The 24367-nt window shown below is 49.6% G+C and overlaps 1 protein-coding gene across 2 annotated transcripts in view; it reads right to left on the bottom strand.

Annotated features, from left to right (window-relative positions):
• The window catches only part of LOC112233724 (plexin-A1-like), a 327164-nt gene that overhangs the window by 135623 nt on the left and 167174 nt on the right, over nucleotides 1-24367 (bottom strand). For both annotated transcript variants that reach the window (XM_042300320.1, XM_042300324.1), the window contains exon 4: nucleotides 22856-22990. In XM_042300320.1, the coding sequence (XP_042156254.1) occupies nucleotides 22856-22990 (135 nt within the window). The remainder of the gene's footprint in view (nucleotides 1-22855; nucleotides 22991-24367) is intronic.

Raw genomic sequence — 24367 nt, forward strand, 5'->3', positions numbered from 1 at the left:
CCCAATTCTTACCCTACGTTGGGCTCTGAATGGCTTCTCTCCATGCCAATCACATGCCACACAGTCTTTCCATCCAATCACAATTGAGCAGCAAAGCTACAGAATTATCCATAAAGACCAGGCATGATTGAGAGGCAACATATCACTTATTTAAAACATAATCTTCCCTATTCCTTTCGTCCATCCCTCTTCCCCTAACGTTATCACATCCCCCCATCATTCCGACACGCCTCGAAAAACACCAAACTGAAAAGCGAGAGAAAGAGGGGAGTGTTATCTCGTGACAGCCTAACTTCCATTAGGGCCGTGATGGCATCGAGCCCCCCTTCTGCCGCTATCTGTAAAGCATCACCGCCGAAACAGAAACAGTGAGGGAGGGAGAGAGCGAGAGAGAGCGCAGGGAGGGAGAGAGCGAGCGAGAGCGCGAGGGAGGGAGAGAGCGAGCGAGCGAGGGAGGAGGGAGGGAGAGCGCGAGGGAGAGAGAGAGCGCGAGGGAGGAGAGAGAGCGAGCGAGGGAGGGAGAGAGAGAGGCGAGGGAGGGAGAGAGAGAGAGCGAGGGAGGGAGAGAGAGAGCGCGAGGAGGGAGAGAGAGAGAGCGAGGGAGGAGAGAGAGAGAGCGCGAGGGGAGGGAGAGAGAGAGCGCGAGGGAGGGAGAGAGAGAGAGGAGAGAGCGAGGGAGGGAGGAGAGAGAGAGAGAGAGGAGGGAGAGAGAGAGAGAGCGCGAGGGAGGGAGAGAGAGAGCGAGAGGAGGGAGAGAGAGAGCGCGAGGGAGGGAGAGAGAGCGAGGGAGAGAGCGAGGGAGGGAGGAGAGAGAGAGCGAGGAGGGAGGGAGAGAGAGAGAGCGAGGGAGGGAGAGAGAGAGAGCGAGGGAGGAGAGAGAGAGCGCGAGGAGGAGAGAGAGAGCGCGAGGGAGGGGAGAGAGAGAGCGCGAGGGAGGGGAGAGAGAGCGCGAGGGAGGGAGAGAGAGCGCGAGGGAGGGAGAGAGAGAGAGCACGAGGGAGGGAGAGAGAGAGAGAGAGAGAGAGAGAGGGAGGAGAGAGAGAGCGCGAGGGAGGGAGAGAGAGAGCGCGAGGGAGGGAGAGAGAGAGCGCGAGGGAGGGAGAGAGAGAGAGAGCGAGGGAGAGAGAGAGAGAGAGCGCGAGGGAGGGAGAGAGAGAGAGCACGAGGGAGGGGAGAGAGAGAGAGCGCGAGGGAGAGAGAGAGAGAGAGCGCGAGGGAGAGAGAGAGAGAGCGCGAGGGAGAGAGAGAGAGCGCGAGGGAGGGAGAGAGAGCGCGAGGGAGGGAGAGAGAGAGCGAGGGAGGAGAGAGAGGCGAGGGAGGGGAGAGAGAGCGCGAGGGAGGGAGGAGGGGAGGAGGAGAGAGAGAGCGCGAGGGAGGAGAGAGAGAGCGCGAGGGAGGAGAGAGAGAGCGCGAGGGAGGGAGAGAGAGAGCGCGAGGGAGGGAGAGACTGGAGATGGGAAACAGAGAGAAAAACAGAAAGCGATAGCTGAGCACGATCTCCCAGATTAAGACACATGAAAACCTATTCCTAGCCGGCAAATGATCCCACCTGACTATATCTCCTGCCGCAGGTGCCACATTCAAAGGGGATTGCCATCGTTCAAACACTCTTTTCTTTTGAGAGTGAGGGAAGGAGGGGGAAATGAGGGAAAGGAGGGTGAGAAAGCTCTACACTATTCCCGGAAGGATGACCTGAGGATTATATCCCATTAACACCTTCTGATGAAGGGAGAGCTAGGGGGAGAGAGCTACGGGGAGAGAGCTAGGGGGAGAGAGCTAGGGGGAGAGAGCTAGGGGGAGAGAGCTAGGGGGAGAGAGCTAGGGGAGAGAGCTAGGGGGAGAGAGAAGGAGAGAGCTAGGGGGAGAGAGAAGGAGAGAGCTAGGGGGAGAGAGAAGGAGAGAGCTAGGGGGAGAGAGAAGGAGAGAGCTAGGGGGGAGAGAGAAGGAGAGAGCTAGGGGAGAGAGAAGGAGAGAGCTAGGGGGGAGAGAGAAGGAGAGAGCTAGGGGGAGAGAGAAGGAGAGAGCTAGGGGAGAGAGAAGGAGAGAGCTAGGGGGAGAGAGAAGAGAGAGCTAGGGGGAGAGAGAAGGAGAGAGCTAGGGGGAGAGAGAAGGAGAGAGCTAGGGGGAGAGAGAGAAGGAGAGAGCTAGGGGAGAGAGAAGGAGAGAGCTAGGGGGAGAGAGAAGGAGAGAGCTAGGGGAGAGAGAAGGAGAGAGCTAGGGGAGAGAGAGGGGGAGAGAGCTAGGGGGAGAGAGAAGGAGAGAGCTAGGGGGAGAGAGAAGGAGAGAGCTAGGGGGAGAGAGAAGGAGAGAGCTAGGGGAGAGAGAAGGAGAGAGCTAGGGGAGAGAGAAGGAGAGAGCTAGGGGGAGAGAGAAGGAGAGAGCTAGGGGGAGAGAGAAGGAGAGAGCTAGGGGGAGAGAGAAGGAGAGAGCTAGGGGGGAGAGAGAAGGAGAGAGCTAGGGGGGAGAGAGAAGGAGAGAGCTAGGGGGAGAGAGAGAAGGAGAGAGCTAGGGGGAGAGAGAAGGAGAGAGCTAGGGGGAGAGAGAAGGAGAGAGCTAGGGGAGAGAGAAGGAGAGAGCTAGGGGAGAGAGAGAAGGAGAGAGCTAGGGGGAGAGAAGGGGGAGAGAGAAAGAGAGAGCTAGGGGGGAAAGAGAAAGAGAGAGCTAGGGGGAGAGAGAAAGGGAGAGAGCTAGGGGGAGAGCTAGGGGGAGAGAGCTAGGGGAGAGAGAGAAGAGAGAGCTAGGGGAGAGAGCTAGGGGGAGAGAGCTAGGGAGAGAGCTAGGGGAGAGAGCTAGGGGAGAGAGAGGGGAGAGAGCTAGGGAGAGAGCTAGGGGAGAGAGCTAGGGGAGAGAGCTAGGGGAGAGAGCTAGGGGAGAGAGCTAGGGGGAGAGAGCCAGGGGGAGAGAGCTAGGGGAGAGAGCTAGGGGGAGAGAGCTAGGGGGAGAGAAGAGAGAGCTAGGGGGAGGGAGAGAGCTAGGGGGAGAGAGAAGGAGAGAGCTAGGGGGGAGAAGGAGAGAAGGGGGAGAGAGAAGGAGAGAGCTAGGGGGAGAGAGAAGGAGAGAGCTAGGGGGAGAGAAGGAGAGAGCTAGGGGGAGAGAAGGAGAGAGCTAGGGGGAGAGAAGGAGAGAGCTAGGGGGGAGAGGAGAGAGCTAGGGGGAGAGAAGGAGAGAGCTAGGGGGAGAGAAAGAGAGAGCTAGGGGAGAGAGAAAGAGAGAGCTAGGGGGAGAGAGAAAGAGAGAGCTAGGGGGGAGAGAGAAAGAGAGAGCTAGGGGGGGGAGAGAGAAAGAGAGAGCTAGGCAGGGAGAAAGAGAGAGCTAGGGGGAGAGAGAGGGGAGAGAGCTAGGGGAGAGAGCTAGGGGAGAGAGCTAGGGGAGAGAGCTAGGGAGGAGAGGGGAGAGAGCTAGGGGGAGAGAGAAGGAGAGAGCTAGGGGGAGAGAGGGGGAGAGAGCTAGGGGGAGGGAGAGCTAGGGGGAGAGAAGGAGAGAGCTAGGGGGAGAGAAGGAGAGAGCTAGGGGGAGAGAAAGAGAGCTAGGGGGAGAAAGAGAGCTAGGGAGAGAAAGAGAGCTAGGGGAGAGAAAGAGAGAGCTAGAGGGAGAAAAGAGCTAGGGGAGAAAAAGAGAGCTAGTGGAGAGAGAAAGAGAGAGCTAGAGGGAGAAAGAGAGCTAGGGAGAGAAAAAGAGCTAGGGGAGAGATGGAGACAAAGAGGGCTAGGGGGAGAGAGGGAGAGAGGAAAGAGAGCTAGGGAAGAGAGAAAGAAAGAAAGAGAGCTAGGGAGAGATATTAAGAGAGAAAGAGAGCAGTGCATAGGGGAGAGAGAATAGAGAGAAAGAGAGCTAGGGGGAGAGAGGAAAAATAGAGCTAGGGGAGAGAGAAAGAGAGAAAGATAGCTAGGGGATAGATTTAAAGAGAGATAAGCCATAGCTCTGAGATATAGAGAGAGAGAAAGAGAAAGAGAGCTTAGGGATAGAGAGGAAAAGAGAAAGAGCTAGGGGGAGAGAGGAAAAGAGAAAGAGAGCTAGGGGGACAGAGAAAGAGAAATATAGAAAGAAAGAGAGAAGGAAAGAGAAGTAGGGAGAGAGAGAGAGAGAGAAAGAGAGCTAGGGGGAGAGAAAGAGAAAGCATGAGAAAGAGAGCTAGAGGGAGAGAGAAAGAGAGCTAGAGGGAGAGAGAAAGAGAGCTAGAGGGAGAGAGAAAGAGAGCTAGAGGGAGAGAGAAAGAGAGCTAGAGGGAGAGAGAAAGAGAGCTAGAGGGAGAGAGAAAGAGAGCTAGAGGGAGAGAGAAAGAGAGAGCTAGAGGGAGAGAGAAAGAGAGCTAGAGGGGGAGAAAAAGAGAGCTAGTGGAGAGAGAAAGAGAGAGCTAGAGGGAGAGAGAGCTAGGGGGAGAAAAGAGAGCTAGTGGGAGAGAAAGAGAGATGATTAGGAGAGATGGAGATAAAAGAGCTAGGGAGAGAGGGAGAGAGAGGAAGAGAGAGCTAGGGAAGAGAGAAAGAAAGAAAGAGAGCTAGGGGAGAGAGAAAGAGAGAGAAAGAGAGCTAGGGGAGAGAGAAAGAGAGAGAAAGAGAGCTAGGGGGAGAGAGAAAGAGAGAGAAAGAGAGCTAGGGGGAGAGAGAAGAGAAAGAGAAAGAGAGCTAGGGAGAGAGAGAGAAAAGAGAAAGAGAGCTTAGGGGAGAGAGGAAAAGAGAAAGAGCTAGGGGGAGAGAGGAAAAGAGAAAGAGAGCTAGGGGGACAGAGAAAGAGAAAGAGAGAAAGAAAGAGAGAAGGAAAGAGAAGTAGGGGAGAGAGAGAAAGAGAGCTAGGGGGGAGAGAAAGAGACAAAGTGAGAGAAAGATAGCTAGGGGAGAGAGAGAAAGAACACATGAGAAAGAGAGCTAGAGGGAGAGAGAAAGAGAGAGCTAGGGGGAGAGAGGAAGAGAGAAAGAGAGCTAGGGGAGAGAGGAAAGAGAGAATTTCATGGAGAAAGAGCCATAGAGGGAGAGAGAGAAAGAGAAAGCATGAGAAAGAGAGCTAGAGGGAGATATAGGAAATATAGAAAAGAGAGCTAGGGAGAGAGAAGATAGAGAAAGAGCTAGGGAGAGGGAAGCGAGAGAGAGAGAACCATAGCTAGGGGAGGGATTAAAGAGGAGAAAGAAAGAGAAAGATAGATGAAGAGAGATGGAGATGAAGAGAGATGAAGAGAGAGGAATAGAGCTAGGGGGAGATAGGAAGAAGAGGAAGAGATCTAGGGGGAGAGGAAGAGAGCTAGGGAGAGAGGAAGAGAGAGAAAGAGCTAGGGGGAGAGAGAAAGAGAGAGAGAGAGAGAGAGACAGAACTAGGGGAGAGAGGAAGAGAGAGAAAGGTCGAGAGAGAGAAAGAGAGCTAGAGGAGAGAGGAAGAGGGCGTAAGAAAAATAGAGCTAGGGGAGAGAGAAAGAGAGCTAGGGGGAGAGAGAAAGAGAGAAAGAGAGCTAGTGGGAGAGAGAAAGAGAGAGAAAGAGAGCTAGTGGGAGAGAGAAAGAGAGAAAGAGCTAGGGGGAGAGAAAGAGAGCTAGGGGGACAGAGAAAGAGAGAAAGATAGAAGGAAAGAGAAGTAGGGGAGAGAGAGAGAAAGAGTGCTAGGGGGAGAGAGAGACAAAGCGAGAGAAAGCTGGCTAGGGGAGAGAGAGAAAGAGAAAGCATGAGAAAGAGAGCTAGAGGGAGCGAGAAAGAGAAAGCATGAGAAGGAGAGCTAGAGGGAGAGAGAAAGAGAGGGAAAGCGGTAGGGGGAGAGAGAAAGAGAACTAGGGGAGAGAGGAAGAGAGAGAAAGGTTGAGAGAGAAAGAGAGCTAGAGGAGAGAGGAAGAGGGCGTAAGAAAAATAGAGCTAGAGGGAGCGAGGAAGAGAGAGGAAGAGATCTAGGGGGAGAGGAAGAGAGCTAGGGAGAGAGGAAGAGAGAGAAAGAGAGCTAGTGGGAGAGAGGAATAGGGAGAAAGAGAGCTAGGGGGAGAGAGAAAGAGGGGAAGAGAGGGAAAGAGCTAGGGGGAGAGAGAAAGAGAGGAGGAGAGTGCTAGGGAAAGAGAGAGAGAAAGAGAGAGCTAGGGGGAGAGAGGAAGGAGGAGGAGAGAGCTAGGGGAGAGAGCTAGGGGGAAGAGAGGAAAGAGAGCTAGGGGGAGAGAGAAGAGCTAGGGGAGAGAGAGAAAGAGAGCAAGGGGAGATAAGAGAGAGCTAGGGGAGAGAGAGGAAGAGAGAGAGCTGGGAGAGAGAGGAAGAGGAGGAGAGAGCTAGGAAGAGAGAGGGAGAGAGGAAGAGGGAGAGCTGGGGAGAGAGAGCATGGGGAGGAAGAGAGAGCATGGGGAGAGAGGAAGAGAGAATGGGGAGAGAGCATGGGAGAGAGAGGGAGAGCGAGAGAGCATGGGGAGAGAGCGAGAGAGCATGGGGAGAGGGAGAGAGAAAGAGAGAGAGAGAGAGCATAGGGGGAGAGAGAAAGAGAGAGAGAGACGAGAGAGCTATGGGGAGAGAGCGAGAGAGAGAGGAAAGAGAGGAGAGAGAGGAAGAGGAGAGAGAGAGCTAGGGGGAGAGAGAAAGAGGGAGAGAGAGAGCTAGGGGAGAGAGAAAGAGAGAGAGAGAGAGCTAGGGGAGAGAGAAAGAGAGAGGAGAGAGCTAGGGGAGAGAAAAGAGAAAGAGAAAATAGAGTGTATATATGGGGAGAGGGCAAGATAGGGAATTTATATATTTCATAGAGAGAAGATAGGGAGAGAGCTATAGGAGAGGAAGAGAGGAAAGAGAGCTAGGGGAGAGAGGAAGAGAGGAGGAGAGAGCTAGGGGAGAGGGAAGAGAGGAAGAGAGAGGAAGAGGAAGAGGGAGACAAGAGAGAGAGCTAGGGGAGAGAGAAAGAGAGAAGAGAGAGAGAGCTAGAGGATAGGGAGAGGGGAAGAGAGAGAATAAAAAGAGAGCTAGGGGGAGAGAGAAGAGGAACGAAAGAGAGCTAGGGGAAGGGGGGGGAGAGAGAGCTAGGGAGAGAGGAAGAGGAAGAGAGAAAGAGAGCTAGGGGGAGAGAGGAAGAGAGAAAGAAAGAGAGCTAGAGAGGAGAGGGGGAAAGAGGAAGAGAGGAGGAGAGAGCTAGGAGGAGAGAGGAAGAGAGAGAAAGAAAGAGCTAGGGGGAGAGAGGAAGAGAGGAGGAGAGAGCTAGGGGAGAGAGAGGAAGAGGGCTGGGGAGAGAGAGAGAGAGAGAGAGATGGGGGAGAGAGAGAGAGCATGTGAGAGAGAGAGAGAGAGCATGTGGAGAGAGAGAGAGAGAGCATGTGAGAGAGAGAGAGAGAGAGAGAGCATGAGAGAGAGAGAGAGAGAGCATGTGAGAGAGAGGAAGAGAGAGCATGAGAGAGAGAGAGAGAGCATGGGAGAGAGAGAGAGAGCATGTGAGAGAGAGAGAGGAGAGATATGAGAGAGAGAGAGAGCATGAGAGAGAGGAGAGCAGAGAGAGAGAGCATGTGAGAGAGAGAGAGAGCATGAGAGAGAGGGAGAGAGAGAGAGCATGAGAGAGAGAGAGGAGCAGAGAGAGAGAGCATGTGAGAGAGCATGAGAGAGAGAGAGCATGAGAGCATGTGAGAGAGAGAGCATGTGAGAGAGAGAGCATGTGAGAGAGAGAGAGCATGTGAGAGAGAGAGAGCATGTGAGAGAGAGAGCATGTGAGAGAGAGAGCATGTGAGAGAGAGAGAGCATGTGAGAGAGAGAGAGCATGTGAGAGAGAGAGAGCATGAGAGAGAGAGAGAGCATGTGAGAGAGAGAGAGCATGTGAGAGAGAGAGAGCATGAGAGAGAGAGAGCATGTGAGAGAGAGAGAGCATGAGAGAGAGAGCATGAGAGAGAGAGAGCATGTGAGAGAGAGAGAGCATGTGAGAGAGAGAGCATGTGAGAGAGAGAGAGCATGCGAGAGAGAGAGAGCATGCGAGAGAGAGAGCAGAGAGAGAGAGCATGCGAGAGAGAGAGCATGCGAGAGAGAGAGCATGCAGAGAGAGAGAGCATGTGAGAGAGAGAGAGCATGTGAGAGAGAGAGAGCAGAGAGAGCATGCGAGAGAGAGAGCATGCGAGAGAGAGAGAGAGAGCATGCGAGAGAGAGAGAGAGCATGCGAGAGAGAGAGAGCATGCGAGAGAGAGAGAGAGCATGCGGGAGAGAGAGAGCGCATGCGGGAGAGAGAGAGCATGCGAGAGAGAGAGAGCATGCGAGAGAGAGAGCATGCGAGAGAGAGCATGCGAGAGAGAGAGCATGCGAGAGAGAGAGCATGCGAGAGAGAGAGCATGCGAGAGAGAGAGCATGAGAGAGAGAGAGCATGAGAGAGAGAGAGCATGCGAGAGAGAGAGCATGCGAGAGAGAGCGCATGCGAGAGAGAGAGCGCATGCGAGAGAGAGAGCGCATGCGAGAGAGAGAGCGCATGCGAGAGAGAGAGCGCATGCGAGAGAGAGAGCGCATGCGAGAGAGCGAGCGCATGGGAGAGAGCATGGGAGAGAGCATGGGGGAGAGCATGGGGGAGAGCATGGGGGAGAGCATGGGGAGAGCATGGGAGAGAGCATGGGGAGAGCATGGGGAGAGCATGGGGGAGAGCATGGGGGAGCATGGGGGAGAGCATGGGGGAGAGCATGGGGAGAGAGATGGGGGAGAGGAGAGAGCGAGAGGGAGGGAGAAGAGAGGAAGAGAGCTAGGGGGAGAGAGAAAGAGAGAAAGAGAGAGCTAGGGGAGAGAGGAAAAGAGAAAGAGAGGAAGAGAGCTTGGGGGAGAGAGGAAGAGAGAGCTAGGGGGAGAGAGAAAGGAGTTGGAGTTGATGGTGGAAGGATTTGTTCCGTTCCTTTATTCCTCCATTTCAGAAATGCAAACTCAAATCACACACCATCTGCAGCAGGTTGAGATCCAGCTGCTGTCAGTCAGAGAGAGACACTCTTTGCCACTGCTAAAAGTCTCACACACGTCGCACCAAATGCGGATCGGTTTTAGAGACCACCCACTGTAGAAGTCTGACTGCCGACCTTTTCTCGTGCGATTCCACATGTAAAATGCGACTCGATTCGGGTCACTATCCGTAGGGTCGCCAGTCGCGACTTCACAGGGGAGCCGCTTGAACGTACAAAATCCTCAGACATGATGCACCTTAATAACAAACTTTTAGGCCATCTGTAAACACGAATGAAGTTCGCAAATTCATCTCAGAGACGCCAAGTACTGATCTAAGGTCAATTTGGAGTGTGGTGATAGAAGGCCTCTCTCTACCCCTCCGCCTAAATGACTAGGAATCAGCAGCGTGTTACATCTCAGACAAGGGTGTGGAATGTAAGTGGCCCAATGCTGCTGTACGCTGATCTGAGGCCAGTTTGGAGTGTGGTTGCCTAATAGTGAAGGTTAGGATTGGGGTAACGTGACCATGGCTGCCACTGTTATGGCCTGGGTTTTACTTACAAACACACACACACACACACACACACACACACACACACCACAGTGTGCGTGCGTGTGTGAACTGAGAGAGGCTCATTGTTGACTGTGGTTTGATTATGCTCAGGGGTCAGGTACAGTATGAGAACTGCTGGGGGCACTGCCATGGAGACCAATGTTTGCCCAAAACTCAGCAGAGACTTGGAGAGAGGGAGGGGAGAGAGAGGGAGGGGAGAGAGAGGGAGGGGGCCAAAACGTTGGACATGAAGATGATATCACACGTGAAACGACTATCATTTTGAAACGTGAGTGTGTTTAGTGTTCATTCCTAATCGTTTTTTTTTTTGCTGACGCCGTTTTTGTCTTCTCAATTTTGTTTGTTCATTTTGGTAACGTAAACACTTGTTTCCCGTGTCAATACAGCCCTTTGAACTGAATTGAGAGAGCAAATACAAAGAGAAGCGAGAGAATGAGAAATTTGGGGAAGAGAGAAAGAGATTTTTGGGGAAGAGTGAGAGAGAGAGACAGGAAGCAAGCAATTGTGAGCATGAGAGAGAGAGAGAGAGTGTAAGAAAGAAAGAGAAGACAGAGCTTTGGCAATGTTAACATATGAGAATGCCAATAAAGCCCTTAAATTGAGAGAGCGAGAGAGCAAGAGAACAAGAGAGATGGGACAAACACCAAATTGAGACTCTGTATGCAGAATATTGCAAAAATATTCTCCATGTACAACGTCGAACACCAAATAATTCATGAAGAGCAGAATTAGGCCGATACCCGCTTATGATCAAAATCCAGAAAAGACCCATTCAATTCTTCAACCACCTAAAAGGAAGCGATTCCCAAACCTCCCATAACTTATGGCTGCAGGGGCAGTATTGAGTAGCTTGGATGAAAATGTGCCCATTGTAAACGGCCAGCTCCTCAGTCTCAGTTGCTAATATATGCATATTATTAGTGGTATTGGATAGAAAACATACTGAAGTTTCTAAAACTGTTTGAATTATGTCTGTGAGTATAACAGAACTCATACAGCAGGCAAAAACCTGGGAAATTCCACTTCCTGTTTTTTTTCTGGGTGTGGCAGAATTTCAACCAAGCTCTCATTGAAATTACAGCGAGATATGGATGAGTTTTCACTTCCTACGCTTTCCACTAGATGTCAACAGTCAATAGAACTTTGTCTGATGGCTCTAATGTGAAGGGGGGGGGTCGAATGAGACAGGAAATATCACCACTGCCACGAGTTGACCATGCTTTCACCAGGCGCGTTCACAGGGGAAGGACCTGCGTTCCATCGGTCATCTGAAGTCATTCTAATTCTCCGGTTGGAACGTTATTCAAGATATATGTAAACAACATTCTAATGATTAATTCAGTACATCGTTTGACATGTTTCTACTGACTGTTACGGAACTTTTGGACATTTCGTCAAGTTATAGTGGACGCGCTTTGTGACTTTGGAATTGTTTCCCAAATGCGCTAACCAAAGTAGCTAATTGGACATAAATAACGGACATTTTCAAAAAAATCAAGCATTTATTGTGGACCTGGGATTCCTAGGACTGCATTCTGATGAAGTTCATCAAAGGAAACATTTATCATGTATTTTCTGGTTTCTGTTGACTCCAACATGGCGGCTAATTTGGCTTTTGTTCTGAGCGCCGTCTCAGATTATTGCATGTGTTGCTTTTTCCGTAAACTTTTTTTGAAATCTGACAGCGGTTGCATTAAGGAGAGGTGTATCTATAATTCCATGTATATAACTTGTATTATCATCTACATTTATGATAGGTATTTCTGTTGAAACGATGTGGCTATGCAAAATCACTTGATGTTTTTGGAACAACTGAATCTAATAAACCAATGTAAACTCAGATTTTTTTATATAAATATGAACTTTATCAAACAAAACATACATGTATTGTGTAACATGAAGTCCTATGAGTGTCATCTGATGAAGATAATTCAAGGTTAGTGATTAATTTGTCTTTATTTCTGTTTTTTTATGCTATATTTTGCTGGAAAACGGCTGTGCTTATTGTGGTTTGGTGGAGACCTAACATAATCGTTTGTAGTGCTTTTGCTGAAAAGCATATTTGAAATCGGACACTTTGGTGGGATTAAAAACGAGATTACCTTTAAAATGATATAAAAACATGTATGTTTTAGGAATTGTAATTATGAGATTTCTGTGGTTTGAATTTGGCGCCCTCTATTTTCACTGGTAGTTATCATATCGATCCCGGTATTGGGATTGTTCCTATAACAAGATCCTCTTAGGGATGACGCGGCATTTAGTTCCTGTGAAGGAACCTAAATCCATGCAATTTCAGAGCGCCACCTGTAGTACTCGATAAAACTCAAACTTTCATTAAAACACACATGCAAGGTACTCAATTAAAGCTACACTCGTTGTGAATCTGGCCAACATGTCAGATTTGTAAAATGCTTTTCGGCGAAAGCATGAGAAGCTATTATCTGATAGCATGCACCCCCAAAATACCTGAACGAGACCTAAACAAAAGATTTAGCGGTAGCCGGCGCTACCCAAAACGCAGAAATAAAATATAAAACATTCATTACCTTTGACGAGCTTCTTTGTTGGCACTCCTATAAGTCCCATAAACATCACAATTGGGTCTTTTTCCTGATTAAATCCGTCATTGTACACCCAAAATGTCATTTTATGAAGGCCGGTCTGATCCAGGAAAATTCAGGTTTACAAGACGCAACGTCACTTTTTAAAATGACAAAAGTTGCCTATAAACTTTTACAAATCACTTCAAACTACTTTTGTAAACCAACTTTAGGTATTAATAAACGTTAATAATCGATCAAATTGATCACGGGGCGATCTGTATTCGATAGCAGCAAGTCTTGAAATCATCGTCCATTTTTCCACTTTCATAACATCCTCCGGTGAGCCCCAAGACAGGAAGTGCCTATACGTCATCTCACCAAGGATAAACTAGCCATGAAATGCCAGTACTGGCAACATCGTGCGGAAGCTGTAGGCATTGTAATGGGAACCTCATTTATTTTCTATCACCTTAGACAATACATTGACTGGCGGATGAATATTTTTTTGTGTTTTTGGTGAAGTTTTCCCTGGGATTTTTACTCCTAAACACGTTCTGTTATAGCCACAGACACGATTTAACCAGTTTTAGAGACTTCAGAGTGTTTTCTATACACACATACTTATCATATGCATATACTATATTCGCATCATCCTTAACAGGTTCAAAGCCATCACCTACAGAGAGATTAACCTGGAGAAGAGTCCCCTAAGCAAGCTGGTCCCGGGGCTCTGTTCACAAACAGACCCCACAGAGCCCTAGGATAGCAGCACAATTAGACCCAATCAAATCATGAGAAAACAAAAAGATAATTACTTGACATATTGGAAAGAATTAACAAAAAAAACAGTAAACTAGAATGCTATTTGGCCCTAAACAAAGAGTATACAGTGGCAGAATACCTGACCACTGTGACTGACCCAAACTTAAGGAAATCGTTGACTATGTACAGACTCAGTGAGCATAGCCTTGCTATTGAGAAAGGCCGCCGTAGGTAGACATGGCTCTCAAGAGAAGACAGGCTATGTGCACACTGCCCACAAAATGAGGTGGAAACTGAGCTGCACTTCCTAACCTCCTGTCCAATGTATGAACATATTAGAGAGACATATTTCCCTCAGACTACACAAAGATTTTGAAAACAAACCCAATTTGGATAAACTCCCATATATACTGGGTGAAATTCCACAGTGTGCCATCACAGCAGCAAGATTTGTGACCTGTTGCCAAAAAAAAGGGCAACCAGTGAAGAACAAACACCATTGTAAATATAACCCATATTTATGCTTATTTATTTTCCCTTGTGTACTTTAACCATTTGTACATTGATACAACACTGTACATATTCATAATATGACATTTGTAATGTCTTTATTCTTTTGAAACTTCTGTATGTGTCACGCCCTGGTCTAAGTATTTTGTGTTTTTCTTCATGTATTGGGTCAGGCCAGGGTGTGGCATGGGGTTTTTGTATTGGGATTGTAGCTAGTGGGGTTATCTAGCAAGGTCTTATGGCTGTCTGGAGTGGTTCTCAGAGGCAGGTGTTTATCGTTGTCTCTGATTGGGAACCATATTTAGGCAGCCATATTCTTTGAGTTTGTCGTGGGTGATTGTCCTTAGTGTATTTGGTCCTGTCTCTGTGTTAGTTTACGCAAGTATAGGCTGTTTCGGTTTTCGTTACTTTATTTGTTTTATAGTGTTTGTATTTAGATTCGTGTTACGTTTGTTGAATAAACATGGATCGCAATCTACACGCTGCATTTTGGTCCGACTCCCCTTCACACCTGGAAAACCGTTACAGAATCACCCACCACCAACGGACCAAGCAGCGTGTCAACAGGCAGGAGCAGCAGGAGAGGCAACAGGTGCAGCAGGAGAGGAGGCAACAGGAGCAGCCCAAAGAGGAGTACAGTATGAACTATACTTCTTGGGAGGAGATAGACAGGTGGGCAGTCGACACAGGGAGAGTGCCGGAGCCCGCCTGGGATTCGATGGAGCAGTGCGCGGAAGGTTATCGGAGAATGAGGTTGGCGAAGCAAGCACGGCGGCGCGGACGGAAGCCCGAGAGTCAGCCCCAAAAATGTCTTGGGGGAGGGGGCTCACAGGGAGTATGGCTATGCCAGGTAGGAGACCTGTGCAAACTTCCTGTGGTTACCGGGGGGCTAGAGAGACCGGGCAGGCACCGTGTTATGCAGTGGTGCGCACGGTGTCCCCAGTGCGGGTGCATAGCCCGGTACGGTATATTCCAGCTCCTCGTATTGGCCGGGCTAGAGTGGGCATCGAGCCAGGTAAGGTTGGGCAGGCTCGGTGCTCAAGAGCTCCAGTGCGCCTGCACGGTCCGGTCTATCCAGTACCACCTCCACACCCCAGCCCTCCGGTAGCAGCTCCCCGCACCAGGCTTCCTGTGCGTGTCCTCGGTCCAGTACCACCAGTACCAGCACCACGCATCAGGCCTACAGTGCGCCGCGCCTCGCCTCTCCAGCGCTGTCGGAGCCTTTCTCCTCTCCTGCGCTGCCGGAGTCTCCCGCCTATCTAGCGCTGTTAGAGCTCTCCTCATCTCCAACGCTGCCGGAGTCTCCCGCCTGTTCAGCGCAGCCAGAGCCTTCCTCCGACACAGTGCTGCAGGATTCTCCCGCCTGTTCAGCGCAGCCAGAGCCTTCCTCCTCTGCAGCGCTACCGGAGTCTCCTGCCTGTTCAGCGCAGCCAGAGCTGCCAGTCTGCATGAAGCAGCCAGAGCTGTCAGTCTGCATGAAGCAGCCAGAGCTGTCAGTCTGCATGGAGCAGCCAGAGATGTCAGTCTGCATGGAGCAGCCAGAGCTGTCAGTCTGCATTGAGCAGCCAGAGCTGTCAGTCTGCATTGAGCAGTCAGAGCTGTCAGTCTGCATGGAGCAGTCAGAGCTGTCAGTCTGCAAGGAGCAGCCAGAGCTGTCAGTCTGCAAGGAGCAGCCAGAGCTGTCAGTCTGCAAGGAGCAGCCAGAGCTGTCAGTCTGCAAGGAGCTGTCAGTCTGCACGGAGCTGCCAGTCTGCACGGAGCTGCCAGTCTGCACGGAGCTGCCAGTCTGCAAGGAGCTGCCAGTCTGCAAGGAGCTGCCAGTCTGACACGGAGCCGCCAGGGCTGCCAGTCTGTAAGAAGCCGCCAGAGCAGTCAGCCTGCGTGGAGCAGCCAGAGCCGCCAGTCAGCGTGGAGCAGCCAGAGCCGCCAGTCAGCATGGAGCAGCCAGATCTTTCAGTCTGCCAGGATCCGCCAGTCAGCCAGACTCTTCCAGATCCGCCAGTCAGCCAGACCCTTCCAGATCCGCCAGTCAACCAGACCCGCCAGTCAACCAGACTCTTCCAGATCCGCCAGTCAGCCAGACTCTTCCAGATCCGCCAGTCAGCCAGACTCTTCCAGATCCGCCAGTCAGCCAGACTCTTCCAGATCCGCCAGTCAGCCAGACTCTTCCAGATCCGCCAGTCAGCCAGACTCTTCCAGATCCGCCAGTCAGCCAGACTCTTCCAGATCCGCCAGTCAGCCAGACTCTTCCAGATCCGCCAGTCAGCCAGACTCTTCCAGATCCGCCAGTCAGCCAGACTCTTCCAGATCCGCCAGTCAGCCAGACTCTTCCAGATCCGCCAGTCAGCCAGACTCTTCCAGATCCGCCAGTCAGCCAGACTCTTCCAGATCCGCCAGTCAGCCAGACTCTTCCAGATCCGCCAGTCAGCCAGACTCTTCCAGATCAGTCAGCCAGACTCTTCCAGATCCGCCAGTCAGCCAGACTCTTCCAGATCCGCCAGTCAGCCAGACTCTTCCAGATCCGCCAGTCAGCCAGACTCTTCCAGATCCGCCAGTCAGCCAGACTCTTCCAGATCCGCCAGTCAGCCAGACTCTTCCAGATCCGCCAGTCAGCCAGACTCTTCCAGATCCGCCAGTCAGCCAGACTCTTCCAGATCCGCCAGTCAACCAGACTCTTCCAGATCCGCCAGTCAACCAGACTCTTCCAGATCCGCCAGTCAACCAGACTCTTCCAGATCCGCCAGTCAACCAGACTCTTCCAGATCCGCCAGTCAACCAGACTCTTCCAGATCCGCCAGTCAACCAGACTCTTCCAGATCCGCCAGTCGGCCAGGATCTGCCAGTCGGCCAGGATCCGCCAGATCCGCCAGGATCTGCCAGTCAGCCAGGATCTGCTGAAACCACCAGCCAGCCAGGATCTGGTAGATCTACCTACCTTCCCGAGCTTCCCCTCAGTCCCGAGCTTCCCCTCAGTCCCGAGCTTCCCCTCAGTCCCGAGCTTCCCCTCAGTCCCGAGCTTCCCCTCACTCCCGAGCTTCCCCTCAGTCCCGAGCTTCCCCTCACTCCCGAGCTTCCCCTCACTCCCGAGCTTCCCCTCACTCCCGAGCTTCCCCTCACTCCCGAGCTTCCCCTCACTCCCGAGCTGTCCTTCAGTCCTGAGCTGCTCCTCAGTCCAGTGGGTTTCTGGGTGAGGACTACTAGGCCATGGTCGGCGGCGAGGGTGGACTATCCAGGGACGCGAGGAGAGGGAACTAAGACATTAACTGAGTGGGTTCCACGTCCCGCGCCGGAGCCGCCACCATGGACAGACGCCCACCCGGACCCTCCCTATTGTTTTGAGGTGTGTTCGGGAGTCCGCACCTTAGGGGGGTTCTGTCACGCCCTGGTCTAAGTATTTTGTGTTTTTCTTCATGTATTGGGTCAGGCCAGGGTGTGGCATGGGGTTTTTGTTTTGGGATTGTAGCTAGTGGGGTTATCTAGCAAGGTCTATGGCTGTCTGGAGTGGTTCTCAATCAGAGGCAGGTGTTTATCGTTGTCTCTGATTGGGAACCATATTCTTTGAGTTTGTCGTGGGTGATTGTCCTTAGTGTATTTGGTCCTGTCTCTGTGTTAGTTTACGCAAGTATAGGCTGTTTCGGTTTTCGTTACTTTATTTGTTTTATAGTGTTTGTATTTAGATTCGTGTTACGTTTGTTGAATAAACATGGATCGCAATCTACACGCTGCATTTTGGTCCGACTCTCCTTCACCACAAGAGAACCGTTACAGTATGTGTAATGTTTACTGTTAATTTCTATTGTATAATTCACTTTTGTATATTATCTACCTCACTTGCTTTGGCAATGTTAACACGTTTCCAATGTCAATAAAGCCCCTTGAATTGTGTGAGTGAGTGAGTGAGTGAGTGAGTGAGTGAGTGAGTGAGTGAGTGAGTGAGTGAGTGAGTGAGTGAGTGAGTGAGTGAGTGAGTGAGTGAGAAATGACAAGATAATTGAGAGGGTCAGAGACCTAGCTAATCGTCTTGGAGGCACGATGAGACAGTAGGTTCATTGAGGCCTAGGTGTGTGTGTGTGGGGTGGGGGGGGTTCAATAACAACATTCACACAGTTACCATGGCTGGCACAGACACACGTCAGAGTGTGTGTGTGTTTAGGAGGAAGGCGCTAGCTAGACGACCTCTGGTATTTGAGCCGTCCACCCCTCCCCCGCCTCCGCTCATCTGCTGTCTCTACCTCACTCTCCTCTCCTCGCATCACCACCCCCCCCAAACCCCAAAGTCTATTAACATTTACATTACAATGACCACTTCATCCACGCAGTGGTCAGTAGTCAGACAGAAACAGCTCTACGGTTACATTTAGGCATTCATTCAGACTGGTTAAGGATTAACCTACACCAGTCGTAAACATTAGGCATTCATTCAGACTGGTTAAGGATTAACCTACACCAGTCGTAAGCATTAGGCATTCATTCAGACTGGTTAAAGACTAACCTACACCAGTCGTAAACATTAGGCATTCATTCAGACTGGTTAAGGATTAACCTACACCAGTCGTAAACATTAGGCATTCATTCAGACTGGTTAAGGATTAACCTACACCAGTCGTAAACATTAGGCATTCATTCAGACTGGTTAAGGACTAACCTACACCAGTCGTAAACATTAGGCATTCATTCAGACTGGTTAAGGACTAACCTACACCAGTTGTAAACATTAGGCATTCATTCAGACTGGTTAAGGATGAACCTACACCAGTTGTAAACATTAGGCATTCATTCAGACTGGTTAAGGATGAACCTACACCAGTTGTAAACATTAGGCATTCATTCAGACTGGTTAAGGATGAACCTACACCAGTCGTAAACATTAGGCATTCATTCAGACTGGTTAATTCTTGTGACTCTCAAACCCGGGTCTGGGAGCGTAATCATCGCCTGACACTAATTAGCATAACGCAACGGACAAAAATCTTCCTAGAAAATCTTCCTATTCATGACAATCACAAGTGAAATATATTGGAACACAGCTTAGCCTTTTGTTAATCACCCTGTCATCTCAGATGTTCAAAATATGCTTTAAAGCCAAAGCTAGACAAGCATTTGTGTAAGTTTATCATAGACTAGCATAGCATTATGCCTTGCTAGCAGCAGGTAACCTTGTCACGAAAATCAGAAAAGCAATCAAATTAAATTGTTTACCTTTGATGAACTACCTTTGCTAACCAGTCGTAAACATTAGGCATTCATTCCGACTCGGCTTGCTAAATCGTTGTGGACGGATTGCAGGATGGTTTAAGCCGCGAGCTCCGGCGCCAAAGGGCAGTTCGCCGTAGAGCAGTTCGCCGTAGAGTGCAGGGGCACTCGTTTATTTTGTAATGTTTTTTTTGTTGCCCCTAGTGGCGGGTTTTGGCGGCGTCACTCGATGTCCTGCGGACCTACAAACTTTAAACCTCACCGTGGATCTGGAGTGACACCTCTGGTGTGTGTGTGTGCGTCTGTTATACTGACGTATCCAAGTGTGACTGTGTATCATGACACCGGTGAACATGCATCTAGATTTACTGTAAGGCTGCTGAGTGTGTGTGTGTGTGTGTGTGTGTGTGTGTGTGTGTGTGTGTGTGTGTGTGTGTGTGTGTGTGTGTGTGTGTGTGTGATACTGACGTATCCAAGTGTGACTGTGTATCATGACACCTGTGAACATGCATCTAGATTTACTGTAAGGCTGCTGAGTGTGTGTGTGTGTGAATCGCTCAGAGTACGTCAGCTTTAACCTCATCCCTAGCCATCTAACAGAACAATGTAATATGCATTGTTATTATATTTCAGCCGAGATTCAATCACATAGCCTCTACTTCAAACAGGTTTAATGCAGCCAACAGCAAGCGCACAAAGTTTCCTCCAGAAACTTTCCCTGGCTTTGTACTGAGGCAACGTTGCGCAAACACCCTCTAATTCAGCGGGTTTAGGACAGCCGGCAAGCAAACAAAGTTTCCTCCAGGAACTTAAGACATTTGCTTTGTTTGTACTGAGGCGGTGTTTGGCGTCGAGCCTTCTAATGCTAATGAGGTTGGCTGGGCGGCCAAGTATCTGTGGGTTCAAACCCATTTGACGTACACGCGGTGCCCCCCAGAGAAAGGAAAGTAGTTGATGAAAAGGCTGGCTGAAACCCATCCGACCAGATCCAAAGCAGGCTAGAACAAGTGGCTGCGCTGTCTTTTGTGAGAGAGGGGGTTGGGGATTCGAACCCACAACCTTGGGATAATGGGGATGCTCTTGGCTGTGGAGCGGGGTCTTTGTTAGGAGCGTGTGTGTGTGCGTACTGTCAATGTGTGGCAGATGCTAAGGAGCCCTGGAGAGGGCTTCCGTGCGATTTGGCTGACTGTGAGTGCAGACAATGGCCAGCCCACACACACGAACACAGACTCACACAAACGGGGAGGCGTACACATACGCATGCACCAGCGCACAGACAAACACGATATACAGACACAGAAGAGGAGGAGGGGGAACATATGATATTCCACCTCCCACAAACGACACTAGTATTAGCATTCATTTCCAGTAAGATGCTTCACAATACCGGGAGGGGGGTAAAAATGGACCCATATTCACGAGGGAGGCCATGAATATTTATGCCACGCAATTAGCTAGCACTGAGAAGTGTGTGTGTGTGTGTGTGTGTGTGTGTGATACGCATGAGCAACTGCAAAGACTCTCGTCAGTGTACTCTCATCAAGGCAACAAGAATTACAGTCGTACAGCCCAGTGACTTTGCTAAACAATGACAAGAAGATAAGGGGTAGCTACAGACTAATGAGTTTACTGAAAGTGGCTTATAAGACAAATGGAGGAGACTTTGGTGCAAAAATATTTTCTAGGAGTGGAAAGGGACAAAAAAAGAGCGTCAGAGTTTACTGCTACGCAAGATAATACGGGGCAATGTTTGGAGGGACAATCCTCTGACAGACAGTATGGAAACACCTCTTTTACGAATGAGCGAAAGCTTCTCTGTTTTTTCGGTTGTTCTTTCGATAATAATTGTCTGCTTTCTTCAAGTCGTAAATGACTCAAATGACCTAATATGTCCTTTTCCCTAAACTAGAGTTCATTTTGAAGACATGAAGAGGGACAGCAGTTGATATATCTTCATGGGCTTGTCGTCTGTCAATGGCTGGTAGACAACGAATGGTTCATGCATGGGTCCACACACACACACACACAATCGACGCACACGACACACACACACACACGACACACACACACACCTGTCAAATTTCAGATAATGATAATAATGATTAAGAAGGTGGAGTCAAACGACCCATAAAACACCAGGCCTTTGTGCTCTGTATCTTAAACGTGACTCAGAGTGGTGCTCTTTTGTATGTGTGCCTCAGTGTGTGCGTTCGTCTACGTGTGTGTGTGTGTGTGTGTGTGTGTGTGTGTGTGTGTGTGTGTGTGTGTGTGTGTGTGTGTGAGTAAACCCATCATGGGCCACGCTCTAGTGGATATGTCCAATGACACCTTAATGTGCTTGGCTTGTCTTGAGGACCCCTGCAGGCTGAGAGCACAGGGGCTGCTGGGGCCTGCCTGCCCGTCTGCCTTGCTACATCCTCTAACCGGCGGGGGAGAGGCGCGTGTGTTTATCGCTGTCTGTGTGTACTAGAGAAGGTCTGTGTAACCAGAGAAGGTGGAAGGAGTGTAGAGAGATCTGTGTATGGTAAGGGGGGAGGTTATATATATATATATATATATAACAAGGATTCATAGTGGGGTGGCATTAATGTGCTCCACGACTCAACCTAAACCCCTGAAAGGAGCCCTCTGCTTTCACCCCCATCTCTTACTGATACACACCACCCCCCCCTTCTCCCTTCCATGCAAGATCCAATTCCAGAATATTCCACAGCTATCTTATACCAGGGCAGTAGAGGTGTAAGAGAGAGAGAGAGAAGGAGAGAGAGCGCGAGAGTGAGTATGAGCACGAGAGAGAGAGAGAGAGAGAGAGAGAGAGAGAGAGAGAGAACGAGAAAAAGATGAGGAAAGGGGTTAAAAAGGAAGGGTGAGATGGTTTTAAAAAAATAAATGGAATGGGATCAATGCAAGCCGGTTCAGGGGGGGCACTCAATTTTGTCTTAGAATGGAGCGTGTCAGAGAGAGAAGAAGGAGAAGGCGAGCAGCCGAGACATGGATTTAAAACGAGGGGAGGGTGTGCAGTGGGGTAAGGGTAAGAGGGTGGGCTCAGGGAATTACCTTTCTAGTCATTAATAATGGGGTCTACCCCACAGAGAGGTACCCCTGGCCCCTCCTTCAGCACCCCTCGGCTTAACCCCACCCTGGTCTCTGTTAATGGGGATCACGGCCAGGCATTGGTGGTGGGGGGGGTGTAAGTGAGGTAGAGAGCAGGAGTATTTCAGTATGTGTGTGTGTTCCAAGTCTGTCATATACACTGAGTGGACAAAACATTAGGAACAACTTCATAATATTGAGTTGCTCCCCTTTCGCCCTCAGAACAGCCTCCGTTCGTTGAGGCATGGACTCCACAAGGTGTCGAAAAGCATTCCACAGGGATGCTGGCCCACGTTGACGCCAATGCTTCCCACAGTTGTGTCAAGTTGGCTGGATGTCCTTCGGGTGGTGGACCATTCTTGATACACACGGGAAATGGTTGAGCGTGAAAAGCCCAGCAGCGTTGCAGTTCTTGACACAAACCGGGGAGCCTGGCTCCTACTACCAGACCCCGTTCAAAAGGCACTTCAATATTTTGTATTGCCGATTCACCCTCTGAATGGCACACATACACAGTCCATGTCCCAATTGTCTCAAGGCTTAAAAATCCTTCTTTAACCCGTCTCCTCCCCTTCATCTACACTGATTGAAGAGGATTTAACAAGTGACATCAATAAGGGATTATAACTTTCACCTGGATTCACCTGGTCAGTCTGTCATGGAAAGAGCAGGTGTTCCTAATGTTTTGTCCAAGGCATAGTTGTTCACCCACCGCCTACGGAGAAACGGTCACACCGTATTCTCAAAATGGACACACAGATGCCTTTTCACTGTCCTCTTTCTCAATCTCTCTCCATCCCCCTCCACCTCCCTCCCTCCCCCTCTCTCCCTCTACTAATGAGTGGTAAAGGGGGTGTCAGCTGCATCATTAGAAGCCAACACAGGCGACCCACAGCCAGAGCTTCAAAGCCGTACATGGCCGAGCCAGTGGTGAGGTTGTTAATGAACAGGTCCCCACATGGAATCACACCTGACCTTTGCCCATCCCATTCTGGTGTGTGTGTGCCTTGGTCGGCAGGGGGGAATTGCAGGGACCCACACCAGACAGACAGATGTAATTGCAGGTTACGGGAGGGTTGTGTGTGTCTAAGGTAATGAGGCATCATTAGCCCCCCCTGCTGACACCTGCCGCCTTTCTTCAGACCTGCTGTCTGAGGGAGTGTGTGTGATGTGTCCCTACGTGTGTGTGTGTGCGCGTGTGTGAATGTGTGTGTATGTTGGTTGATGAGCGTGTCGATGTGTGCGCGTGCACGCGGGGCATATTTGTGTGTTTGCATGCATACCTGTGTTCACGCGTGTGTGTGTGTGCACCGTGTTCATGCCTGTGTGTATTTCTCTCTTACCTGTTTGTCGGAGAGTGTGTAGACGTGCTGCATGTCCGGGGAGAAGAGCAGGTCTCGGAGGATGGGGCCGTCACTCACCACCACGTTCTCATAGAGCAGAGCTGGACGTGTGGGACTCGCCGAATTCACCAGGATCTAGACAGAGAGACCGAGACAACAGGTGAGATGACTGCATTCCGTTGCCTGGCAAAAGAAGTGAAAAGGTGCCAGCGGCCAACGAACCTCCGATAAACCTCAAGGCCTGACGGAGGGAAAAGACAAGTGGCTCCAACTATCGGCCGAAATTTGGGGAAACGGCGCTGCCGGACGAAGCTCGCCGCGGCTGTTCCGTAGCCAAGCAGCGGTGAAGAGGTTTGCCGTTCCCAAACAAAATAATCTACTCATCGGTTTAATGGCACAACGCCGATCCCATTGCTCCAGTCCAATGTTGTTGTTACTCATGGACCAATCGCATGGCTCAACAAATCCTCGCTCCGTTGTGACGCTGCAACGCTACTGAAGGCTTTTCAGCTTTTTCTTGTGGTCCTGCAATTATTCACAGTTCACAGAGTAGATAACCGTCAAATAACTTCTTAATGCAAGAAATACAACGAGTGGCACTTCTCTATCAGCCCGACTGTTACACACTAAAAATGAAGGTAACGGATTTAGACATAATGTCTGTTTCTGTTTGTTTGTCTGTAGGTGTAGGTAGGTGTGTGTAGGTAGGTGTGTGTAGGTAGGTGTGTGTAGGTAGGTAAGTTATGTGATATGAATACCTTGACTCAGCCAATATCAATTCTATTTGCCTAATCTGTTACTTTAATAATCATTTATCAACTTGTATTTGGTTTAATCATTTATCAATTTGTCAATTGAACCCACACCACTCAACTTGTCATCAATATACTTAACTCTTGTTATTTAATTTAACTTTAGTCATTTACTTAACTCTGAACATCTTACTTGTAACTTTATTATCATTTAACTTTATCATTTATCTTAATTTATTTAACTTTATTTATTTATTTAACTTGAATTTATTTAACTTATTACTACTTAACTTATTTCAACAATTAACTTATCTTATCAACCCAGAGGACTTATCATCTCTACTTTAATTAACTTTGTTTCACTGGTCAACTATCATCATCTTGAATCTTGTATCATCTAACTAGGTCATCTGAACTATCATCTAATCCCATCATCAGACCTTTAGTTTAATTGAACTATCATCAATCTATCATCTAACTGTATCATCACAATCCTTGTCACCATCTAACTAGTCAACAACTAGAATTACCAATCCTGTTACCCACTAACTTATCATCAGAACTCCTAATTTATCAACTGGGTATCATCTAGTCCCCATAATTGTCTAACTATCATCCGGAACTTGTACTTTGTCTAATCCCAGGTCTAACAACCTTGCACCTGGCCTAGAATCCCCAGTCATCATCTAACTGAATTTGGTCAACTCTGAATGTCATCATCAACCCTATCTGCTGTCAGCCATCACAGCATCACTTCATG

This window comes from Oncorhynchus tshawytscha, linkage group LG02 (assembly GCF_018296145.1).
Source record: "Oncorhynchus tshawytscha isolate Ot180627B linkage group LG02, Otsh_v2.0, whole genome shotgun sequence".
NCBI lineage: Eukaryota > Metazoa > Chordata > Actinopteri > Salmoniformes > Salmonidae > Oncorhynchus > Oncorhynchus tshawytscha.